The 24491-nt window shown below is 41.7% G+C and overlaps 1 protein-coding gene across 1 annotated transcript in view; it reads right to left on the reverse strand.

The window, feature by feature from the left end:
- Positions 1 to 702: 702 nt before the first annotated feature.
- SHTN1 (shootin 1) overlaps positions 703 to 24491 on the reverse strand; it is a 54046-nt gene continuing 30257 nt past the window's right edge. The window contains exons 9-17 of the mRNA XM_041415557.1: positions 21415 to 21561; positions 19942 to 20095; positions 18780 to 18885; positions 16975 to 17057; positions 13965 to 14077; positions 13286 to 13339; positions 10477 to 10597; positions 9345 to 9528; positions 703 to 2476 (exon numbers count right to left, since the gene is read on the reverse strand). Coding sequence (XP_041271491.1) covers positions 2266 to 2476; positions 9345 to 9528; positions 10477 to 10597; positions 13286 to 13339; positions 13965 to 14077; positions 16975 to 17057; positions 18780 to 18885; positions 19942 to 20095; positions 21415 to 21561 — 1173 coding nt within the window. The 3' untranslated portion in view covers positions 703 to 2265. The remainder of the gene's footprint in view (positions 2477 to 9344; positions 9529 to 10476; positions 10598 to 13285; positions 13340 to 13964; positions 14078 to 16974; positions 17058 to 18779; positions 18886 to 19941; positions 20096 to 21414; positions 21562 to 24491) is intronic.

Genomic DNA, 24491 nt, shown 5'->3' on the forward strand with positions numbered 1-24491 from the left:
TTCTAAGAAAAACCATTTTACTAGGAGACTCACATATTAACTATTCCTAAATCCATTTACTTTCGAGCAGTTGAGCCAAATATCTCTAAGAGATTTCAAATACTGGCTTCTCTTTTCCCAGGGACCATTGCCTTCAGCTGAAACCAAATTAACTGAGCAGTGGCTACAGTCTGAAAATACCACAGAATTCTGTGCTGCATTTACAAATTGACAAAACAAATACTGCTGTGTTAAGTCCAAAACTAAATGTTTGCTTTGAGAAAATCAGAATCTCCCTCCATACAAAGAGCAAGCTGTTGACAAACAGTAAAAAGAAAACCCAAACACAAATAGAACACCACATTTTACAAAAAAAACAAAGGCCTTGAGTGTTCTGCTGCTCCATCCTCCCCACCCCCTCGGTGCTGCTCTGAGATCCAGCCTGCAAAGGAGATTTTGCTCCACTTGCAGCCCTCAAGACAAGTGCAAACCCCAAATGTTGGGCACAGAGCTGTGACTGGCATCAGCAGGAAGCCTGCTCCAGTTGGCAGCAGTGAGTAACAAGTCAATTCCACAAGGTCTGGGAAACTTGTCAGGAGTCTTTTTAATAAGCAACAATGAAAAGTTAAAGAAATAATTTATGTTCTAGGTAACAAAACAGTTTAAGTAAAAGAAATGCTTCTTGAAAAACTTCTGGGTTTTGCATAATTTGAAAATCTGAACATATAATACAGCAGCAATAATTTGAGGAAAAAATACATACATGAAATTTTGCATTTTAAGTTCAGTGTAACAGACAACTAAGTAAAAAAATTAACAACCAGAACCAACTGCCCCCAAGAAATAAAAATATCAATGAGAGACAAATTTCCACAAGTTTATGAACTGTATGTAATTCAGTCATTAGATCAAGTCCAAGATTTTCGTAGCAAACATGCAAAAACCACCAAAATAGATGTGAAACCACCACACTCATTACTATCATTTTATTTTTAGGAAAAGCACCAGACAGTTGCATGCAGAGCCAAACCAACAAACTCAGAACATTCATCCTTCAATACTATCACTGTTTCAAATAATTAAATAAAAAAGAATCCAAGTGCATTCAAGTACGTGCCCACCCAATTTCAGTTACACCAATCTTTAGGTAAATCCCTGATTCCATTTGTTCATTACAAAAGAATGAGATACTGTGCTGAATTTAAAGAGACTACAATGGAATGTGAATTGGCAGTGGAGCAAATCAATGATGTTCCTATCTCACCGTTGTCAGAGGAAATAAAGGCTGAGGGAAACTGGGATTTGTGTGATCAAATACAGACACCTGAAGTGTCACCTAATAAAGAAATTAATGCCACCAGTGTGTGCCAGGTTCAAAGCAAGGGCTCATTTGTTAGCACTGTGAGCTTTCAGCTGGGAGTTCGCAGAATGCTGATGATTCCCAATAACTTGCAGTCCTAGAATGAATCCCAAATGCAGCTCATACCCACTGGAGCCTAAGGCAAGTTATTTTTGTGCAGCAGTAAAAACAGACTCCAGCTGCAGCAGTTCCAAAAGCTGCTGTGTAACATTAAAACAAAACTCAGGAGCAAGTCCTTCTTTGCAAAGCTTTTAACCCAACTGAGAGCACCAGTCCCACAAACCCCTGATTCTGGCTATCACTGCCAAAAATCTGGTTACCACAATGAGATGCTGCACTGCCTCTGCATTTCAGTCTCTGTCCCCTGACAATCTGAGACAGAAGGGTTGTGCTTGTGCTTTTCATTTCCTCCCTGTGTGGGGACAGCAGGCAGGGGACCAACGAGATCTTGGTTTAAGTGGGTATCAAAACATTTTTAGAGTAATGTGTCTAAACACATTTTTATTAATAATTGGTAACACCCCCTGAAGCTGATGAGGGTGTAATCACTTACAGAGTCTAACCCAAACCTGTCCAGCTCAAGAGGGAGGCAAGGGGCTTCTGGCAAGCTTTGGAACAGACCTTCAACAAGGCATCTTCTCAATAAAAGAGGAGTTAAAAAAGCCTCTTCAAATCCAATTTTAAAGGTAACTGACACAATCTAAGAAATTAATAACCATACCTGCAAAATTAAAATGGGAAAGGGATTTTGAGTGACACACAGTAATTTAACACTTCAGTGCATGTAACAAAAGCTGCATACAAAAGACCATTTCAATCTGTATTATTTCTGTCTGGAGTACAGACCGTGGCCCATAGTAACACACCTAAGCAATTCACATGTCCAGATAATGATTCCCAAAAGGTACAGCTTTGCAGAGTAACAATTAACAGCTAGAACTATCTGTTTCTTTTATTTTCCCAACATTAGTTTCTTTATGCAGTGGCTTGCTTTTTTCCTCTTTCACTCTGTTCTGGTTCAGGGCATTTTCAGACATTTGATCCCCACTGGTGGACACAGGATCTAAAACTACCACGGATTCTGTCTCCTTTTCGCTGCTAGAAGCTTTTCTTGTCAATTCTGTGTGACTAGTTGATCTAGAAGAAAAAGAATAAATACATAAATACAAATGACGTTTTCAGAAGAGCATGAAAACACAGAAAAGCATTTCTATTAGTAGCACATACAACCAAGACAGGTCTGCTAAGCTAATAAATAGATTTATGGATTTAACAGCTGTTATGTACAGACAGCAACACACAAAATACAACAGTCACATTCCCCCTCCTGGATCATTTGTTAAGCCAGGCATGGAAGGTGAAAAATGAACTCACAAGGCACTGAAAAATGGCTTCTCCACACCTCTGTCCCAGAGCCACCTGCCCGGGGGCTGCACTGCATGACGGAGGCACAGCATAACCAGGTGCTCCCTTGGCTGCTGCTGGTCTCACTGGGAGCAAGCACTGATGATTTCTGGAAATTCACCCACTGGCTTTGCTGAACTATCGAGGGCGTCTGACCCACGCTCTGTGCTGCAGAAATGGGGTTACACCACCATTGTCTGCAGTGCAGGGATTCGTGGGGATAAAAACCTCTGAGCAGGGAGGAAGGAAAGGTCAGAGACACCTGGGTTATTTGTCAAAGCTGGCATCAGCAGAGAAACACTAAAAGCACTTGTGTGTATTCAGAAGCTTTGTACTGATGTTAAAAACATGTAGGCAAATCCTCAGATTAGCTGGAATGCACCAGCAGAGAACATGGCAAACACTGGGAATGCTCAGCCTGAACAAGTGGCAGACTGGGGTGATCCCACTGCCAACTTAACCCTGCTGGGTGGGCAGACAGAGCCTGAGAGCACAGGCTGTGCCTCCTGCACCCTGCATTCCAGAGCCTGGCCCCCTGAGCGCTCCAGAGACTGGGCCTCCAAAGACTGAGCCTTCCAGAGCCTGAGCCCCCAAAGCCTGAGCTCCCCAAAGCCTGAGCCCCTAAAACCTGAGTCCCCAGAGTCTGAGCTTCCCAGAGACTGAGCATCCAGAACCTGAGCACCCCAAAGCCTGATCTCCCCCAAGCCTAAGCCCCTAAAACCTGAGTCCCCAGAGCCTGAGCCTTCCAGAACCAGATCCCCCAGAGCCTGATCCCCCAGAGCTAGCTCCCTACAGTCTGAGCCCCGAGATTCTGATCCCCCAGAGCCCCCAGCCCAGTGCCTGTGGGCTCAGAGCTGGGCAGACTCAGGGATGGCAGCCACTGGCCCATCCTTAGGCTCAGCCTTACAGGTCACTATGGATGCACCATCCACACCCACAGAGCCCAAACTGGGCAGGTGCTGAAATCCCTCTAGCTGGAAGGTCCTACATGCACTGTAGGCTTTCCTTTTTTCCCCTCTAAATTTCCATGTTTATTTTTAAGGAACAGTCTTCCAGTATGGTAAGGTAACACCCTTGAGAGGACAAGTAGAATTAACTGGAGGCCAGAGAAAAAAATTCAGCTACAGGATCCATCTGCCATGAACTGCCCTTTGTTGTGACAGTCTTTGTCCTAAAGAAAACGACAAAGAAGAAAGAGGTCACCCCACTCAACAATTAGAACACTGGGTGGGGACTGCACCAGCTCCCACCTGATGGGGAGAGAGTAAATGAACAGGTTAAAACCAAAAAAATAATCACAGGAACAACAGTTGCTGCACTTTCCATTTCAGAAAGAATTTACTTAGCTTGCTGCTGCAGCACTGGATAGAACAAATGAAATTCCATGTTCAAGCTTTAATTACAAGAATTGTCTCCAACATTAGAATTTTGGTATAAGTTAATTAATGCAGAAATTGGCACTAATAGATACAGTTTCAGACTCATTTGATTATCATCAGAAGCTAGTGATTTCAAAAGGAAAATAATGCCTATTTTATGCAAAAGTTGTCAATCATTCCAGAAAAATACAAGGTGGGGTATTTTGAATGTTACAGCAAATTAAACTTTTTAAAGCAGTGTAACCAGAAGAGGGTTATTTTAAAAAGTGCTACTTTTGAAAAGCTGATTGCCCAACACTATAAAAATGGTCAAAGCCATAAATGCCAAGTTCATTTTTATTTCACTTTGGAGGTAACTATCTTTCAAATCCCAACAGCTGGACTATTTAATACAATCTGGTGAATCAAAGTATAATTCTTCACTGGGCTCACAGTGGGGAGTCTGCATTAGTGTATGGCAGCATTCCAACAACTGATGCACAGCCAAACGCTCTGAAGTCTGTTTCATTTTATAACAAAAATGGATAAAATGGCAATCATATTTACCACCTTCAAAGGACAGAAAAATGAAAGATGTCGATATAAAGTAGTTTAATGGAGAAAACCGGTGATTAAATCAGTGTTTGCAGCATAAAAATACAAATTACTATCCGACTTTGTTGTACCAGTATTGCCTCCTTCAAATCCTTCACACTGGTGCAGCACCAGCCTGACAACGCTGCTGTTACAGCTGAAGCATTGTTAAAAATTATTAACCCTATTTATCAGTTATTCACAGCTTACTTTCAAGTTTGCCAAGAGCAGAATGTTTCAGTGTGAAGAATGAACATAATTTTGGTGCTCCTTTTCAAACAACAGCATCTACTCATACAAATAAAGCTGGAAAATGCAATGAGCAAAGACAGTTTGCTACAGTTCTGAAAAACTCAATTTTGTCCAGCTAAGGTATTTGCATTTAGTTCAGTGCATAGCTCTTCCCTCATTGAGATGGTTAATGCTGTTACCATTATTCTTGTTATTTGTCCAGCTATATATTTAAACCAGAAATTGAGACCTACTTCTATTGTACTCATTCACACACAGTTGCCACAAGTCTGCATGTATTTTTTATGACTAAACATATCAAATCTGCACTGTGAAATATGGATCCAGATGAGAAATGCATTTGAGATTAATTCTGTAGGATAGGCAATATTCCATGCTTTGTTACATAAGATTATCAGAAGCAATCTGTTCTGTTTATATAGTTACAGAAACTACAGATAAATACTAAACCTACAGAAGGTGTAAATACTAAAGGGTTACTAAAGCCTGTGACGTAGCACTGCTCTGACCTTTGCATAAAATGTACAGTAGGAGTACAAAAGGACAAACTAAGGATCAGATTGTCAACTGAGACTTGGATTTCCTTTGTTTCCTCTGGTACTATTAGAACCTTGGCATTATTTAACCTGGGTCAGTGTTCTATTCATGAAACCATTGTAAAATCATTGTATGTATACAAAATATGATACAAAATATGTATCCAATAGAAAACAGAGTTTTATGTCAGTATTCATTGAGAATAAAAGCAAGAAACTGCATAGGTGTCTATTATTTCAGAATTCTTAACAAGGTAGGAGAATAAACCAGTGAAAAGCACAGGCTAATACTGAGCAACAGTAAAAAACACACCAATTCCAAGTCTTGAAAGTCTGAGATGAACAAAGAATTCCATCACAGCACTACCAGTATTTGTCCAGCAGTGATTACAGGGAATATAAACAGTGACTCTGGTGAATTAGCCCTCTGATCCCTACTGCAGTACCAGTTCTACCTGCAACACCAGACATCTGTGAAGGAAGTGCAAGAAACCTTCTCCATTTCAGAATGCCCTGCTAAGCCCAGCTGAGTGCAAAGGTGGTCAGCACAGCAGCCAGCAGGACAGAACTGCACACAATCTTTAGCATGGACATGGTTCCCACTTTCAGGTGCTTCTTTTGAAAAACCTCAAAAAATGAAGAATCTTGGAGTGCTTCTGCCTGCACTGAGAGGGCACACAAAGAGTACAAGCTAAGAAAAATGCCTCAGTAGCTTTTAAAATAGTTAAAACTGAGGAGACCTCCAACTTCCAGAACATCCCATTGTTTTCTTCATCTGTTGTTTAAACTAAATTGCCCACGTTCAAGCTGCACTGGAAAACCTTTGCAGTTCATTCCAGCTGAGGCTGAGCTGCTCCCTGCAGAGCTGGTAGATGATTTGGGGTACTAAGAATACAGCTGGGAGAGGGAGGACAAATCCTTTAATTGTATAAAATCATCAGATTAAGACTAACCCTCTCTGTAGTGCACTGTCAGCAGAGAACTCTGCACCCCAGAAACACAATGTTTACCAAGTGCTGAAAAAACCCCCACCAAACAACCCAAAACCTGGGGGCAGAGCCAGACACACCTTCTCCTTCTGTGCCTACACACTGCAGGGGGTCACAGGAACTGGCTTTGCTGCCAAGGAAAATAAATTGTCATCTCTTCTAAACAGTTGTCCCAAAATTACACTCATGCTGGGTTAAATACTGGGGAAGAGATCTGCAGAGGAAGTTACCTGCACACTGAGGTGAGGCCTCAGCTTCTCTACAGGACACAATTACTGATATCTCGCCCCTAAGCACCACCTCAGCAAAATTTCACACATTCCAAACCATCTCCTTGATGGCTTCAGACACACAACAGCCTCTTGCACTGAAATAACACCTCACCTAGGAGTTCTAAACCAAGGTTTTCTACAGCAAGATGTACATTAAAATCTAGGTGAAGAAAAAGAATAAACCCTGTCCTGCAAGAGACACCTGGCAATTATGAGACATGCAGTGCTCCCCTGTGATGGGAAAGGTTTGCTCAGCTGCTGCAAACAGATTAAGAAGTCACAGGAATTGCAAATGATGGGAGCTGTATCCTTTAACATCAAGTGGGAATAAGGAGAAGAGGTTTTCTCATGCAGGTTATCCAGTCCAGGCAGGGCACTGTTTGTTCAGTGCTCCTTAGGGAATGGAGTGCAACAGGAGCAGAGTGTGGAGGGAAGCAGCCCCTGCTGCAGGGCACAAAGCTCAGGGTGATTCACTGTGTGGCCCCCCAGGACATCCAAAAACATGGATGGATCACATGCCCTGGTTTAGCTTCACTCATGCCATGAATCCAGGGATCCAGGATGCACTGAGGGCACTCCAGATTACAAATCAAAGCATAGCAAACGCAGACAATAGTGAGATTTGCTTCACAAGTGCTCTGCTGATCCAAGCTGCTTGCAGGGAAGCCCAGAAAACTGCCTAATTACAGAGCTGAGTTGTCAGACCTGAGTTGTCAGACCGAAGAATGTTCAGAACTTCCCTCTGCTGCCTGCTTCCAAGGAGCCCTGCTTCCAACAGCTTTCACACCTCAGAGTCTGAAGGCTGCTTCTACCACCCTCTGCTGCAAACAGCACCCAGGAGAGAAAAGAAAAGCAGTTGCTCTGAAACGTGGTGGGGCCTGCAGGTTATCCCTGCTCCTCCTGCCAGCCTGGCCACACAAGAGAAGGAGAGCCCCAGCACCTCCTCTCTCACTGGAAACCCATCCCCAAGGATGAGTGTTCCCAATTAAGCAGGTTTACAGCAGTGACTCAGTGCAAGCAAGCCCTGCAGCTCTAAGGACTCTGGCCCACCACATTTGTTTTAATGCTTTAAACAGATAAATTAAAGTGAAATGTGTCTTTCGGGATGTCACTGAATAGGCAAGCTGAGAAATAAATTGAGCTTCACATATGCTTTTATAACACACAACAACTGTGACTGTCAGCACAAGATCCTTTCCACAGTCAATTCACCACGCATTCTGCGAGACCTTGGGGCCTGCAATTATTTCATTTCCTTTCTTGTAAATGCAATTTCCACTTAGTTCGGTGGAATAAAGGTACACAAAAGGTGGCAGGAGTTGTCTTGTATTTTCTGGTTTGTTCAAAATCACAGAAATCCACAAACTACAAACACAATTTTCAGGAACAACCTCACCTTTCTGTCAAGGGTAACTGCTCAAGAAAATGCAATGGCATTATTCATGTCTAAACAACTGGTGAAAATATCTTAATCTTTCTGATTAAATTAAAATGAAGATAATTTTTCTTCTAAGGATACTTAAATGAAATAAAAGGGGAAGATACATATGATTGAAAATGGCATTCTGCTTTTAATTCTCTGTGGGAATTAAATACAACTGTAGAGCACAAAAGGAAACTGGGCTCTTTATCCACTCAAAAATAAATGATGAAAGTACCTGCATAAGAGTGAAGTATCAGTTCATAAAAATAAATGCAAACTGAATATTCAGCTCATTTGTCATGACTTCCTCCTCTGAACAAAGCAATGCAGACTTGCTAGAATTGGTACTGGTGGTATTTTCTAACTGACAGCAGGAAATCAGAAGTTTAATTAGGCATAACTACAATGTTTTGCCAATCTGATTTGTCTCATCACTTTCCTTTTCTTGAAATGACAAAATGACAAGCAACCTGGTAAGGCAAGAGAAGCAAGTGCACAGCCTAATTCCCAAAGGAGCCTGGTATTGCTGGAGAACAAACCAATCCTCCAGGGAATCTGAAATAAAATTGCTGAAGTAGGTTTAACTCTGATGCTGGTTTCAGGTCTTCAATTTGCTGTGATGAAAGATTCTGCTGCCCATCTGTGCAAATGCAGCATTTTTATATATATATTTTTTAACTTGAGATTTCAAGGTAATTCTGAATTTTTACCAACAAATTTTTAAGAGTAATAGTCAGGACTTGTTTTGGTTCAACAGAAACTGACCTGCACAGCAGCATATAGACCAAGATGACTCACATGACTGTATTTCTTAAAGTATTTGCCAGAACTACTTTTAATCAAGAGTTAACAATGTAACTATCATCCCTCTTCAGGATATGGAAAAAACCTTTAACTTTGTTATTCTTCAAAATCTCTTGAGGGTTATTTTTTGACAGAGAAAATGGACTTTTTTTTTTGAAGAATGTTCACAGGTTTTAGAGGAAAAGAACTTTATTAAAGAGAGTTTAATTTCTCCTTTCACATGAGACTGCAAATTATTTGGGGAGTCAGTGTTAAACAGCTGCAGATTGTACATTTATCTTGTTAACCAAAACTGATATTAAATCACTTTCTAAACACACCAGCTGAACACATCTTGTACTAAAATATATCTAGAAATCAATATTCTACTTACTGTAAAGTAGGCTTGGAGCCCGTAGCACCCTTAGGCTGGTTGGGGACAGGACCTGAGTTGGGTACTTTGGAAGTGAAATCTGTCTCCACATCTTTCTTGTTCAGTGCTGCCTGTGGGGCACTGGCTCCTGAACCCAGCACAGGCAGAGACTTTGATTCTGATGTGGCCAAGATTCCAGTGGGACCTAAAATCCAAAGAAAGTTTAATGCTTCTGTTACCCAGACTGGTCTAGAAACAACACAAGAGCAGAGCAGAACTCAAGCTAACTGCAGAAAACAAAATGGAATTTTAATGAACAGCATCCAGTGGAAGAGAATATTAAAATACTGCATTTACAGCTCCTGCTCTCCCTTCCTTGTACCAGAGGCAGCACTTGCTGTGTTGATCCTCCTGCCTTTTGGGGTAATTTTGGGGTAAATCCTGCTGCCCACACAGCCCCACCCAGGCACAGCTTTGGTGCCCTCCCAGCCTGACTGCAGAAAAGCCTGCTCTCAGTACTAATGAGGAGTCAGTGAGCTGTCTGTACAGTCCAAGATAAAACTCTACAGTGACATTCAAACCAGCCACACCTGCACCAACTATGGCATGGACTTACACAAACTGTGTTTGTAGCCAAGCAGAACATCAACAGTTTCTTACAGAAGGTGACAGTAAAGCACAGCGTAAAAACTGGAGACCCCTGGTGCTATGGCATGGACCTACACAAATTGTGTTTGCAGCCAAGCAGAACATCAACAGTTTCTTACAGAAGGTGACAGTAAAGCACAGCGTAAAAACTGGAGACCCCTGGTCTGCAGAGAGGTTAATTCAAATCACCAGACCTAAATGTCATTTCTCTGGCTAGCATTACTTTCAAGAGTATTTTCACAGTAGGTTCAAGCAAATAACATCTGAGCTCCAGGATGGAAAGAGGCATCTGAGTGTAGATTCCAAAGAGGTATGTGTCCGTGTGTGCAGAAAATCCTGACATAGGCATCTCTTGGAGAAAATGGGATGAAAAGCAACAGGTGAGACAGGGAAGGGAGTCACTGTAGAAGAAGGTGAAGTACTGCATAGTGGCTGCAATGGCAGTGATCTGGAAGAGAATGTAAATGCAGGGAGAGGCAGAGGGCTCCTGAGGTGCAGCACTTACTGCCACTGTCCTGGTCAGTGGTCACTTTCCGGCGTCGCAGGACTCGCTCCAGCTCTGTTTCACCACTGTCCGTCTCAAGGGACTTCAAGCTTCGGGAGCTGGTGGATTTATTCAGCGTTTCCTACAGCAAGAGAAAGGCATGAGAAACTCTCTGAGGACAGATTATGCCAAGCAGCTCACATGCACAACTTCAGAATCTTTCACACTGCAGGTCCAGAGCAGTGAGCCAGGCTCTCCCATCGGTACAGCAGGAGGAGCTGGGATCCACTCACCAGCCCACCCCTACCTGGATCAATGATGCAGGGATAAACCACACTCACTACACATGAGGGGGCTGATATCAGGCTGAAGAGAGATGCCCTGGCCCTGCCACTGATGAACAAATTCTGATGTTTGTGGGAAACTGCCAACTTCCTCCATCTTAACATGTGAAGGATCTTAAGAAACTGCTAGGGAGTTATTATGCACATAATTAACCTCTGTTATTGCTCCAGTGGGTTTTATGTTTTAGCATGGTCCTGATTTGCTGCATCCTGGTGCATACATGTATCTGCAGAAGTCAGTATTTATCAGCTACAACTGCAGATTATATCCTATAATGTAGCTGATCTGCCATAAACCTGACCCTATGTCTATATACTTCTAGGTTTCTCTTTTGCACAGAGGTAGATCTCAAGCTGAAACAGTTTTTTATACATACAGAACATAAATAAATGCTATTACTGCCTTATGCCAAGGCTAGCATGTGGTATCAGTGAAGCTGCAAGTCCAGAAGCACTTTTCTTAAAGTGGGAGGAAAAGAGGCTTTAAGCAAAGGCTGAAACCTCACAACCTTGCCTCCAGGAATTTAAACACACATTTGGTGCACACTGCACACATTTCCCAACTCACAGAAATCAGTTGTTGGATCAGGACCTACTTGATTGTAAAATTTCCCCAAAATGTTTATAACACAACTGGAAATTTGGTACCCATATACTCTTTCATTCTCCCTCTGAGTCTTCCCATAAATCTTATTTATTCAGCCTTCCAAAACATGTCAGACTCATACAGCATTTTTCCAGACCATAAATAACATTCTATTGACATCTTTTCTTGATAAGCACATAACTTTTGACCAGAAATAATCAAGGACAAAAGGAAATAGCATTGCAAGTTGCAAAAGTTGTGCTGTTTTCAGGAGCCCTGGAAAGAAACTCTTAATTCTTCACTCCTGCCTAGAAGTTAAAAAGATTTCTTTCAAAAGTATTTGAAATTCAACTGAGCAGGTTTTTCATTAGTAGGATGCTCCAGATCTGTACAAATGTACGTGTACAAAAGCAACTTAAAAAAGGGAGTCACTCAAATTCTGGAATTTACACAACATAAATGTGTTTTGTTTGTAACAATTATATGGAGGTCTACACAAAATGCATAATTAGCATAGTAACAACAAATGTTTACTCCATCACATTCCACCCCCATGTTTGTTGTCTGACTGTGCATAATCACTGCTCTCAAGAATAGACTGGAGCTGCATTTTATACAGTTTGTCTTGCACTGCAAATACCCTGAAAGGCTCAAAAGCAAGGAGCCTGACACAGAAATGCAGTGCCTGCAGGTTTCTCCCTGCTCCCTCTGAGTTCACAATCAAGTCTCTGATGTCAGTGACACAGTGCTGGAGAAATAAAACAGCTATTAGAGAAAGGAGCCTGGGCAGGACACTCTGTCCAACCCTCACTGGTGCAAACAGCACACCACATCCCACTACTCCTGTAATTATGGAATTCTGCTTAAAGCACAGTCACAGTCTCACTGTTGCATTTTATTTGTTTCCCATCTACTACTGTATTTAATTAACTGTCCCCCTAATTAGGGCTCAGCATTAGGGTCTGGTGACTCTCTAGACCATTTCTTCCCTTCTTCCCCTGCTTTCACATGACTGGAGAACAGCAACTTTAACCCATCACTGGTGATTTTAAATCACAGCACAGGCTGTGGCTGCACTCTGCTGTACTGTCTTGCATCCCCCAAAACACCACTGAACTGTTTTTGTATGGGCTGTTTAACCACAGGGTGATGAGAATGATTAGCTTCACCTTCTACAGTGGAAGTGAAGCATTTTGCTTCAATACTGGCAGAATTTCACCTGAGGTGTCAAAGTGGCACTTCAAAAGTTTCAGGGTTACAGAAGTCAGGGAGCAAGAACTACAGTTCCTTCTGACACAATTTTAACTCTTGTGCAAAAGAAGCAACAAGCAATGACTTGAGTAAAAGACACAACAGTAGCACACTGCTCTCAGCTGGATCAAACATGCCTAATTTTTTTATTTTGTGATAAGGGGTTATATGGACAACTATTCAGAATCCATTTTTTCTACATATAAATGACCAGAGCTATTGCTTTATTTAAGCTTCACTTATGCTAACAAGAAATCTGGTGCCACAGGAAAGAGACCAGTTGATGAGGACAACTCTGCATCTACTATATGTGCAGTTCAGGGGCTTTACTTTGGACTAGGTACAGATACTCAGCTGCCTCTCCATCCCTAAGCATCCCCACTGTGAGTATTTGGAAATTTTCCAAAGAATCTATGGCAGACACAGACCACAAAATCCCCTCTAGTGGCAGGAGCACACAAACCCAGAAAAGAGTGCAGAAACAAATTCTCCTAGCTTGAGTCCTTAAGTCAAACCAAAGTCAAAGGTGGAATTGGGGGATTTTCTTCTGTGGCTTCAACCCAAAATGCAGAAGTTTCACAGTTTGCACAGAAGGCCCCGTCAGCTCAATGAGAAGGAAATGAAATATGATATGAAAGATTCCTCTTACCAGAATCCCTTTTAGCTCTTTCATTGCACTTTCAGAGGGCTTTGGTGTTTCTGGCTGTAAGCAAACACAACACACAAATGTTAAAAGTCACATGAAGTGGCCCAGGACAGACTCTGTACCTGCAGACAGACCTCACACAGGGGGCTGCTGCCCAGGCCTATGGCTGTGTGACACTCCTCTGTTCCCTCCTCCCGTGGCACAGGGCTAAAATTCCATCTATTTCCTTACTCAGATGAAGAGAAAAGCCTCAGCTCTCAGCACTGTGAACCACGGACTACAAATAAAGATTATGCTTTTGTGAAGGAGGTAAGCAATGTTCTACAGTAGGTATTAAGGTAGTAAGGGTAAGTGTTGCATAAAAGAAAACTAAAATGTTAATGCAGTCTACTTGTTGATCATCCCCTTTAACCACTTCAGGTATTCTCTCTGTGCTTTTTGTTTCTTAGCAGCTGTTTGTTTACAAGCTTCGTTTCTGTGTCAAAGAAACTGGCCTTTACTTACTTACTGCTTTTTGTTTTTGTTCTTCAGTTATATGCTGCTCTACTTCATTTTATCCAAAATCAAGAAAAGTAAATGAGGGGAGGAAAATATATTCTTCTGAATATATAACAGAAAAGTTTACTTTCAGTGTAAATTACTGTACTTAGCTAAAATTATTGGTCTGCTACTTATTCCAAACCTTTGTTTTAGGCCTGCTTGACTGGTTGACTGGTCTCAGGTGAACTCCCTTTTTAATCCTGTCCATCATTTCTTCCACAGCTTGCCTCTTCAGATCTGTAACTTCTTCACCTGCTAAAAAAGTCAAAGAACAAAGAACTTCAGAGAAATGGTACAAAGTAAAAACCATGTTCTCATTCAGGATACAGGGATCTCTGCTATCAGCTCAGCTGTCCCCAGCTCCTCAAGGATAAAGTGCCACTTTGCACTGAGGATCCTGACTTTGCAAATGCCCAGCTGCGGAAGTTTGGACAGGAGCAGGGCCCTCATCCTGAGAAACACAAAGCTCCAGGACCTGTTTGGGAATTGCACAAGCTCAGTGCTCTAGGCTGAAGCACCAGGGACTGGAAGAACACAGCTCTGCCTCCACTGTGGCCCAGCAGGAATTCCCACAGCTGCACTGACACAGGAGGAGCTGCTAATGCCCCATGACAGTGACTCCCCCATTTCTCACGGGTTTGAGGACCTGGCAAGAACATCACACCAACACCTCACCCTGACCTAAACCCACCCCTCCAAAAAACACTGCATCAAGTTAAAGGGAAAAACTGAAATACCATGAAAGGAAATGGCTGCTTTTCCAAGAGATTTGGTATCAGGACTGCAAAATATTCACATGACATGGGAAGCTCTGTGATGAACCTAAATAATACCTGTTAACTTATCAGCATTCTGGGTATTAAAAGAAAAGACCCTTAACATACCAGAAAGGGGAGGGAGGGGAAGAGCACTTAAACACTTGGAGAAATAGGGTTGATGCTATTCAAAGCTGCACCTTTGTACCTTATGTAACAGGAATTTTAAAAAGACTTCTGCTCTCTCACTTGTCAGGGTACTATTGATGATTCATAGAAATGTGGTTTATGTATTCTAAGCGGATTTAATGTCAGGCTTTAATTTCACAAACAGGCTGTTTCAAATATAGAAGCTTAATTGGTGGTATGGCATAGAAATCACTCATTCTAAGTCCTTTACAGGGGTTAAAACAAGACTCAAGTTTGATATCATAATTAGATCAAGAAAGAATTTTCTCCCTTTTTTTTAATATTTTAAGGACAACTCAACTATTAAGAGGAAAAGCAGTTTATATGTAATTGAAGAAAGGTCAGAACTGTTAGTTTACTAATAAATAATGAAAGAATGGGGAGTAGAGAACCTAAGAGTGAATTTCATGGTATTTCCTGCAATCACTGCTTGTGACAGTCTCAACAAAAAGGTGTAATCAAAACATCTAGGATGCTTCAAGGTAAGGAACCCTGACAAATCAAGGCACCATAATTGGACTTCTACTGAAAGATAAGATTGACCCTTCGTCAGAGATCTCAGACAAGGTCATCTCTCTAACTATTCTATCCAGACCAATAATTTTGTTTCTCTCAGACTGGTAACCAGTTCCCAAAACTTCCCCCAGGGACCTGCCCAAGTCACTCCATTCCTCAGTTCCTCACCTGAGAATGGGAGGAGTAATGCTCTCTTTCCCCACTTCCTGCCTTTTGGTTCCATGCAACAATCCAGCCTGACTTACATACCATTAGTCTGCTAACAGCAGGGGTTTTTTTAACAGTTATATCCTATAATTTCAGCCAGGTTCCCTTCTTTGTTTAAGTGGCAGCAAATGAGTTAAGCAATTCACTAAAAACAAACTCCTGCTGATTCAGAAGGAAGAGAGAAACAGCAAGAAAACCCTTGGTTATTTAACTGGCAATGCCTGTCTAACTAGCCCTGACTCCTCAGGCACTCACAGTCATTTGCAAATCTGTACTTAACTCCTGTTCTCAACCTACTAAGTTTCCAGCTTCCATTAACAACAATAAAATGCAATTTCAGCTGTTACTTTGCATGCAGAGCCACCTTAGTGCAAGACTGTTTTGTTTTAGGTTTTCAGTGTTATTAAAGGATTAGAATTACAGTCAACTCTGAGTGGTAATTTCACAAGATATGAATTGAGGGACAAAAACTGAAGTATTTAACAAACAAGCTCTGTGGAGAGGCTCTGGACTGAAGAAATTGCCATGTGGAAGTTCAGAAATTTCCCTGTATTATGCTGAATATAACCTGCTCTCTGTTTAATGCTCGTAGGTTTGGACATTCTGCCTCTTCCAGGTAACTTGTAGAAGCACAAAGCCCTGCACATGCTGCAGCTCAGGCAGGAAGATTAGAACTTTTCTCCAGTTTCAGCAAGTGCTGGGTGCTCCCTTGAGGTTTTTGACCTGCAGCCTCAGACTGTGGATTTGAGTTCATACTCAAAGCCTTCTGGAAGAAGTAAATTGGATGCTGATGTCCAGTTCAGCTGTAGAGGCAGAGGTGCCTATGAGGGCCACACAAATTTACTTGGGATCTCAAGGAAGTTTGGAGTAGAATACAACAAAATGTTCCAGCTGGAAGGGCCCTGCAGTGACCACCTGGTCTGACAGCCTGACCACTTCAGGGCTGACCAAAAGTTAGAGCATGTTCTTAAGGGCCTCAAAAACTAACAAGATTGGGGCACCAGCCACCTCTCTGGGAAGCCTTTTCTAGTGTCTGACCATTCTCACCATAAATAAATTCTTCCTTACGTCCAGTCTAAGCATTCCTTGATGCCGTTTTAAACAATCCCACGTGTTCTGTCACTGGATCCCAGGATCCCAGGTGCTCAGCACCTCCCTCTCCCTGTCCCTTCCTCAGGAGCTGCAGAGAGCAATAGAGTCACTCCTCAGCCTCCTTTTCTCTGAACCAGACAAGCCCAGAGTCCTCAGCCACCCCTCCTAGCAATACCAAAGCTACAGTACCAAAGATATCACTTCCCATCTTGGTGCACATATTCCAGGGCTGCAATCCCATTTCTGGACTGCAAGTCAGAGGAATGTGCTGGACATGGAGAGCTGTAGTTAATGTTGACAATCAAAAGCATCTGAACCACCATCTTTATCCCCCAGCTCCTTTCCTGCAGTCCAGTGGATAACCCACACAGCCTGAGAAGGGATGAGCCATACCTGACTCCTGCTGAGGAGGTTTCTCCTTCTTGCTCACGTTGGTGTTGGAGTGAGATCTCTTGCGAATCATTGACATGAGAGACCTTGGGGGAAAATGAAACTGCACATTGTCATTCTGTCCTGGGTCCCCCACTGTCATTCTGTCCTGGGTCCCCACTGTCAGAATGAGCCTGCACATGACACACCACCAGCCTGCTTATACCTGATTATACAGCACTTACAAAAGACTCATTTAATGGTTCTTGAATGCAGATGCACTGAATTACCCCCCACAATGCCTCCCATCAAAATGCACCAGAGGAATTTATTTATTTTTAACAGACATTAGGCACAAATCAAAACACTCCAGATTAGAATATTAAAAGCCAGGGTCTCATTGTGACACACGACAAACAGAAGCTGCTCTGGCATAATAAATAGAAAGAAGAGCTGTAGATGTTGAAGTATTGTTCTCCAGAGGACACTTAAATATGGTGATCAGTATCTCCTCACCATTTCCAAGTTTGTAATCTTCTTACAGTGTCAAATAATTATCCCCTCACTATATTCACAATGTAAAAGTCCACACCAGCAAATGATTCATCTTCAAGAACAAGTACAAGCTCCTGTGCACATCTGATGTGCCAGTGAGGCCAGTCACTCACTACTGAACATCATTCCTTACACAGCAGAGTGACATCCCTGCCTAAAAGGTCAAAACTCTGCCCCAGAGAAATGCAGCATCCAGTGCCTATGTCCTAAAACAACTTCCATCCACAACCACATCACAGTGCATGAGGAAACAGTCTGACTTTGCTATGAAAGGGCTGAAAATTAATGGTTTCACCCACTCCAAACAGTAAAGGGCACAAACTTAAACAAAAATCCCACGACACCCCTACACAGTTAATTCATGCTATCTATCAGTGAGAAAGGAGCAAGCAGGCCAAATGAGTTAATGGACATAAAAGAAGCAAAAGGCCAAACACAATATTCCTGAACTTGTTTCGTTTCTAAAAACAATGCAAGATGCATGAAGGGATGAATTCTCCCCAATACTCACATCTATTCCTAAGTTTAACACAGTAGTTAACGAGACTCCTGGATGTCATTTCTATTACAGAAGGCAGCAAACTGTCATCCAAGTCCATTTATTTTTAAAACCAAGCAGACAACATCAAGATTAGCTGAGTTTTTAAAAATAACTAAGCACCCTTTAGTGTTTTGCTAATTAATTTGGGTCTAATGCCTGATACATCAGCATAGACTGGTCATCCTCTTTTGTAGTCCTTTGTCGAAATCAAGCCAAATTTTGATAATTTTGCCCAAAAATGCTTGATGACTGGGTGGTGATTTTCATTTGTTATTTTTTTTTTCTCCTTTTTAACTTATGAAAGTAATTGTGGGAACTCAATGGAGTCTGCATTTTCATCATCAGTATCTGACATGAAGGGACACACAATAATCTAACATATCCTTTGGTTCAAAGGAGTTTTCTTGGCAATAGAAAGCATTTCACAAGTGTATAATTACAGCCATCAGGTGAATAGAAAAAAAAAATAATCTCCTAAATTTAGAGGAGACAGGTATCCCTCCTCCTCCAGAATCACAGTCTAGACAATCTGTTAGGCTTGGCAAGGCAGGCACTGCTCAGAATTGGTCAGGCTGGTAAGTCTGGGGGCAGGAGGGGCACTGAGCACGTCCTGCAGCTCAGGAGCCCCTGACAGGTTTTTCCTTTAAAGACACTCTTCTGCTTGGATGCCAGCTGATGTAAGGAGCTGTGCTTCTGCAGAGAGCACAGCTTTGCCCCGGCTGGGAGCACTCACCGAATGGGGTTGGGAGGAGGAGGAGGAGGGAGAGGCGGCGGCGGAGGCGGCGGAGGAGGCGGGGCAGGATTTTCAGACTGCTGGATTCGCTTCTGAAGCTCATCAACTGCAAAGAAACAACCCACAGTCAGCTCTTGGGCTTTCTCATCCCCTCTAAAAACCAGCTCTGATGGTTTGAGAAAAAAAACCATTACTGATTAACTAAAGAACAAACAAGACTAAACCACGCAACTGCCCAAAGGCCATTTTTTGACATTTTCTACCAAGAACAATGCACAGGATTCCCATTAAAACAGCTGCCTCCAACCTGAGTTATTACTAAAACTCTCCCTCACACAGGATTCTCCATATAAAATGACAGAGCAGGGAAAACTTGATCCCATTTCTGCAGTGGTGTATCTGAGGTTGTATTTGAGAATGAACTAACAAGAGATCAAAGAAATTAACAATTTCAACCTCCAGACTTGTCTCTCTCTTGCTGATGGTGTGGGCTTTCCCCATAAAAATGGTCAAAATTGGGTCGTGGCAGAATGGATTCTTTTCTCTCCTGTTTTCATCTCAGACCTAAAATGTGGAAATTGCTTTTCTGCACTTGAAATGCTGTCAAATATAATTAATTCGGGAGGGGCAGAAACAGAGAAAAAAAAAGTCCTGAATTTCTTTTAGTTACAAAAATCCTTAGCAACTGCTTTGTGTGCAGTAGGTTATGGCAGAAGTAAGAATATGATTTCCAAAGTGGATATGGTTCTTTGTTCTTGCAGTGATAGATTCAAATTAAAATTGCAGTATTTTAAACTTGCTTTTAAATTTTAAAAGGTAAAAAAAAAATAAAAATCAACTGAGTGACTTTGAAGTCCAGGTATAATCTTTTGTGTCTTTCACACAGACACCTATTCCCATATATTTATCCATCTGTAAGACTCAGGGCAACCTAACCACAGGATTTTTCTTCCTTACAGAAGTTTTACAAGGTTATTCCTTCACACACATTTTGGACACAGTTGTTCTGCAGCTGAAGGAAGCTGCTGTACTTTGTCTAGTGAAGCAAAGGTCTGGGTCACTGCTACAAAAAAAGCTTCTAGGGTCTCAAATGTAGATGTGCACCAACCATCCCATACATATACACCTTACCCCTAAAATGAAAGTTATTACACAATTTTACCTGAGTGCTTTAGGTCCCTAGCTTTTTCTTCTGCATGCTGACACTTCAGCTCCAGTTCCTTTTTATCTTCCTCCAAAAGTTCTAGTTGCTGTTTAAGGCGACTAATCTCCTTATGCAGTGACTGATTCTCTAGCTGCTCTTCTAATTCTTTAATCTGCAGGTGGCAAACAAGAGCATTTGTCACAATAAAAGGCATTTTCTGTCCTCCCATTGACAAATAACCCACTAGGCACAGTTATGCCTGAAAACATCATGTTATAGTACAGCAGTGAAGCACAGGTCCCAGAAAAAGGAAAATTTTTGAATTTTCTCATTTTTGAATGAGAGCTGGAAAGATTCTTCTGAGATGTCAGAATTTTCTGTTATGATCCCAACTTGCTTTATCTCTTCTTTAAAATATGTCTTTAGCTCCAAAGTACTTTATCTTTACATTGTTCTCATTTCTTTTTATAGAGGAGTTTTTATCACATAATTAATTTCAGAACATTTCCTCATTTGAAGCATGGAACATTGACATTTGTGTTCTTTTACTGCTTCCACTGACAGACTCATTATTTAAACTCCCTTGTCTCAGCTCATGCAGATGCCAGTGGAGAAATTATGGAATATCTGATTCAGAGGCAGCATTCAGATGCAGCGTAGCAGTAACTTCACAGCTCCCTAAATATATACATTTTGTTCTAAACTTCAAAGTAGCCAAAGATGCAGAGGTTTTCTATGAACTGGAAATGATTCTTCCAAAATACTCATTCAGAGCATGTGAGATTGCACAGTCTTAGTACTGCTGCATTGATGAAAAGACAGGAATTGTTTACCTATCCCTACTCTTACTCAACTAACAGCATTTTAGGAACAGGCCTCAGGGCTAAAGCAAAGCTCAGGTTTTCCTGGGTTTCAGGTTTTCCTAGGAAGCAATGGTGATTTCTCTCAGTAAAGAGATTGATCTTGTCTAGTTTCAGAGAATAAATTTGTTAAGATCCTATCAGTTTGGATCATCTCACAGCACTTTGCAGACACACCTTACACTTCCCTGTTCCAGTGTGTCTGTCTGGCTTTCCCCCACCCATTTGTTCAGCAAGACCCAAAGCTCTGCCTACCTCTCACCTCCTGTTCTTTCCTTACACCCCCAAGACAACCTTTGTATTACTCAATGTCCAAAATATGCTGTTGCCATCTCTTCACTTAATGGAACCTGAGTCACTGCTTGTAACTGCACTTCACTGGCACCCAGAATAAAACACTTGCCTAAACCAGGGCCCTCAGGCTCAGGAGCCTTTCAGTTCTGTACTCATCTCTGAACAGTGACTCAGAAGAAGGGAATCACAACCTTCTCTGAAATTTAGTTTTGAAACTCGAAGCTCTTACAGGGGATATGATCTCAAATAATTATGAACCTAACTAAGACACAGCACTCCTTAAATTCAGGAGGTTTTCAAAGACTTCCAGATGGGATGAAAAGAAATTCTGTTTTACCTTTTGCTGGTGTTGAAGCCTCTCTTCTTCTAATGTGTGGGTTAGCTTGGCATTGTCATCCAAAGCCTTCAAAAGCTGCTGATCAGGAGGAAAATTTTGCAGAAGCAACTGACTCTGCCTTTTCATCTTGTTTTGTTCAATAAACATCTGCCAAAACAAGCCCACACCCAACAAAAACAACAGTCAGGCAGGCACAGTCTGATGCTAAAATGGTAATTGGAAAGAAAATGAGATATTAACATTGTGTTAATGTGATTGAGATAATGAGGAAGAAGCTGAGAAGGAAGGGGAAAGGAAGTCTGAGAGCAAAATTCACAAGAGCTAAGCTCACACTGAAAGGAACCAGGTGTTTGCTCAGAACCACCCACTGCTACACCTCAATTACCCACATGTTGGCAGCATTCAGAATTTAAACACATCTCTCAATGCTGTTTCCTGGAAATGGGAACAATATGAGCCCCATTCTGGGAGCTATGGAAAGACTAAAAGAACTCTAGGTGGAAGATAAAATATCTATGAATTCACAGGCTATCTCTTTAAACACATCTGCAAGCCTTGGCATAAAGCCACTCACTTGAGGGTTAGCTGGATATGTGAATGATGGAAATTCATTTCTTCAGGAAACAAATTTCAGTCCATGTCTGTGTAATCAGTGTAGGCACTCGCCCTGGGAAAAGGCTTTTTAGGACAATTTCAGCATTTTTGCTCTGATCCTTGTGTTCCTTCCTCTTCCCAAGTTATATTTTTGATGTGGCAAATGAATACATTGCAGGGGGCAGGCAAAAATCAAAAGGCCTAGAAACCTGACATTGATAAAACAATCCCACACATCAGTATGCTTCACTTATGAGGTGCAGAAGCTGTCAGCATATGTACAGTTTCCCTGTGAGATCTGTTCCTCCCAGACTAGGAGGAACTAGGAAAAAAAAAAGATTGCTTCCCAACAAAAAAAAATTCCTAATGAATTTGTTCTGCACCTTGACATCTCTTTCAGGTAGATGTTTGCCCCCAGGCAACAAGGGCTTCCACTCGACAAACTCAGCTGTGCCTGTTCTTAGAGCAGAAACAGGGACTGGGTCATGCTGAGGTTTCACGTGAGTGTGCACAGGTCAGCAGAGCCACTTCTGGCAGCAGAACAGAGAACAGCCTGAGAATGCAGGTACTCCCTCAGACTGCAAAAACACTGTTGTAGAGCTCAGCAAAAGCAAGGAGGTATTTTAAGAATAAAGTATTAGAAATACAAAAGTGCTATGACATCTTTTCAGATTTCCATTCTGTTTATTCACAAAACAGAATTATAGATACAACACATGGATTCTTCCCCTCTGGTGCCACTGCAATGCTCTGTGATTTACTTCTTTTAATACAATTAAATATTATGTATGAGCTGATGCTTGTGGCAAGCATTCTTTGCCCAGACACTTCATCTGAGCCTGCCCAGCAAGCAGCTCTGTGCAGACAGACTGAGAAAAGCACTGACCGTGCTGAACTTTTACCTCCCCTCGCAGCCTGTGTGACCCTGCATGCCAGGAGGAGTCAACTGATACACCTTAACACCACGAAAACCTGCAGTGAACACTCCACTGGGCAAAGCTCTGCCATGGGGGCAGGCAGCAAAGGACTGGAAGCATTTGATGGAGAGGAAAGGATGACCATGGGTGCTGGTGCTGCACGTTGTAATACAGCAAACTGCTGACAGTGCAAAGTCAAATGTGCACTGGACATCAGCTCTCTGTCCCCACACTCTGCCAGTCAAACCAATTTATGCTTATGTTGTCTTTTACTGGAAGGACTTCAAAAAACACTTCAAGGGCAAGAGACTTTCAGAATCAAAGCCATCCACAACAATCCATAAAGGTTTGCCTTTGTACTGCAGCTGGTTCATTTAACACTTGGGAAAATTCTTAAAAGAAACAGCATCTTTGAACATTATACTTGCTAAATCACTCTAAATCACTGCAAAACAACTCAATACTGTCTCAAAGTTTTCTTGTTCCTGTCAAATCACTCACAGAAGTTATTTAACCCTGACAGAAAACAACCTCTCTCCAGAAGCCAACTTCAGCAAACATCACAGTTTACCCCCTGTTAACTTTCAAAGCAAAGTGAAAATCTGGAAATTTTTTTGATTTTTTAATCTGAAAAATATTCTAAGGTGATCAATTCCCGATTTTTATTCACCACGTTTCTGCTACTAAATCCAACCAGAGTTGTTCCAGCCTGAGGGAGCAGAAAGCTGCCAAAACAAGAAGAAATCAAGTAGAGCAACTTGATTTCTTCAACTCGAGCAGATACTTCACCAAGTGTAGAAAATTCATATTCACTTTGTTTCATGTTCTTCTGCAACAGAATGATAAAAATCCTTTTGAAGGCCTGGATGAAAACTTTTTCATTCAGAAGCTTTCACATCAAGTCCTGCATTTTCAATTAGGTTTATAAATTGCTTTCTTGATATTGCAAATATTTTCCTGCTCATAAATATGAAAGCGTCAAAAGAAAAAAGAAAGTGTACAAAGAAAAAAATTTTGATTGTAAGGTAATGCTGCAATCAGACACATGGAAACTAAATTCTCCCAGGGAGTCCCATCCATCTCAGAAGTTACTTACATAATTTCTCAAAGTGCCAACATATTGTAAGTGGAAGGGACAAAACCAGACAGGACAGTTGTGTCAAGCAAGCTGGTGGTACTGATTCCAAGTTTTTGGGAGGCTGCACTGTTTGACATAGGACAAAAAAGACCCTTGCAAATTAATTCTAACTTAAAATTTAAAAAAAATCAATTTCTGCTTCAGCAGGGTGGAAACCTGCCCATCTGCACAACCCTGAATATTAATTAAAATGACTGCTGAAAGGGCAAAACAGCTACTAACAAGATTACTTGGACTAGGTGGAATTTAACCAATTGATGGATTAGTTCCGACTTTGCCACCTGCTAGACAATTATCTGCAGAGCATCCCAATCAATGCTGGAAACACAAGCCAATAGTCCAGGAATCTGCTGAAAGCCACGCCTGCAGCTGAAGGCAGACCACAAGAAAACCAATTTGCTTACACCTCTCAGTCTCATTTTTAACAT

Source organism: Onychostruthus taczanowskii, unplaced genomic scaffold (assembly GCF_017590055.1).
Source record: "Onychostruthus taczanowskii isolate IOZ18803 unplaced genomic scaffold, ASM1759005v1 scaffold5, whole genome shotgun sequence".
Classification (NCBI taxonomy): domain Eukaryota; kingdom Metazoa; phylum Chordata; class Aves; order Passeriformes; family Passeridae; genus Onychostruthus; species Onychostruthus taczanowskii.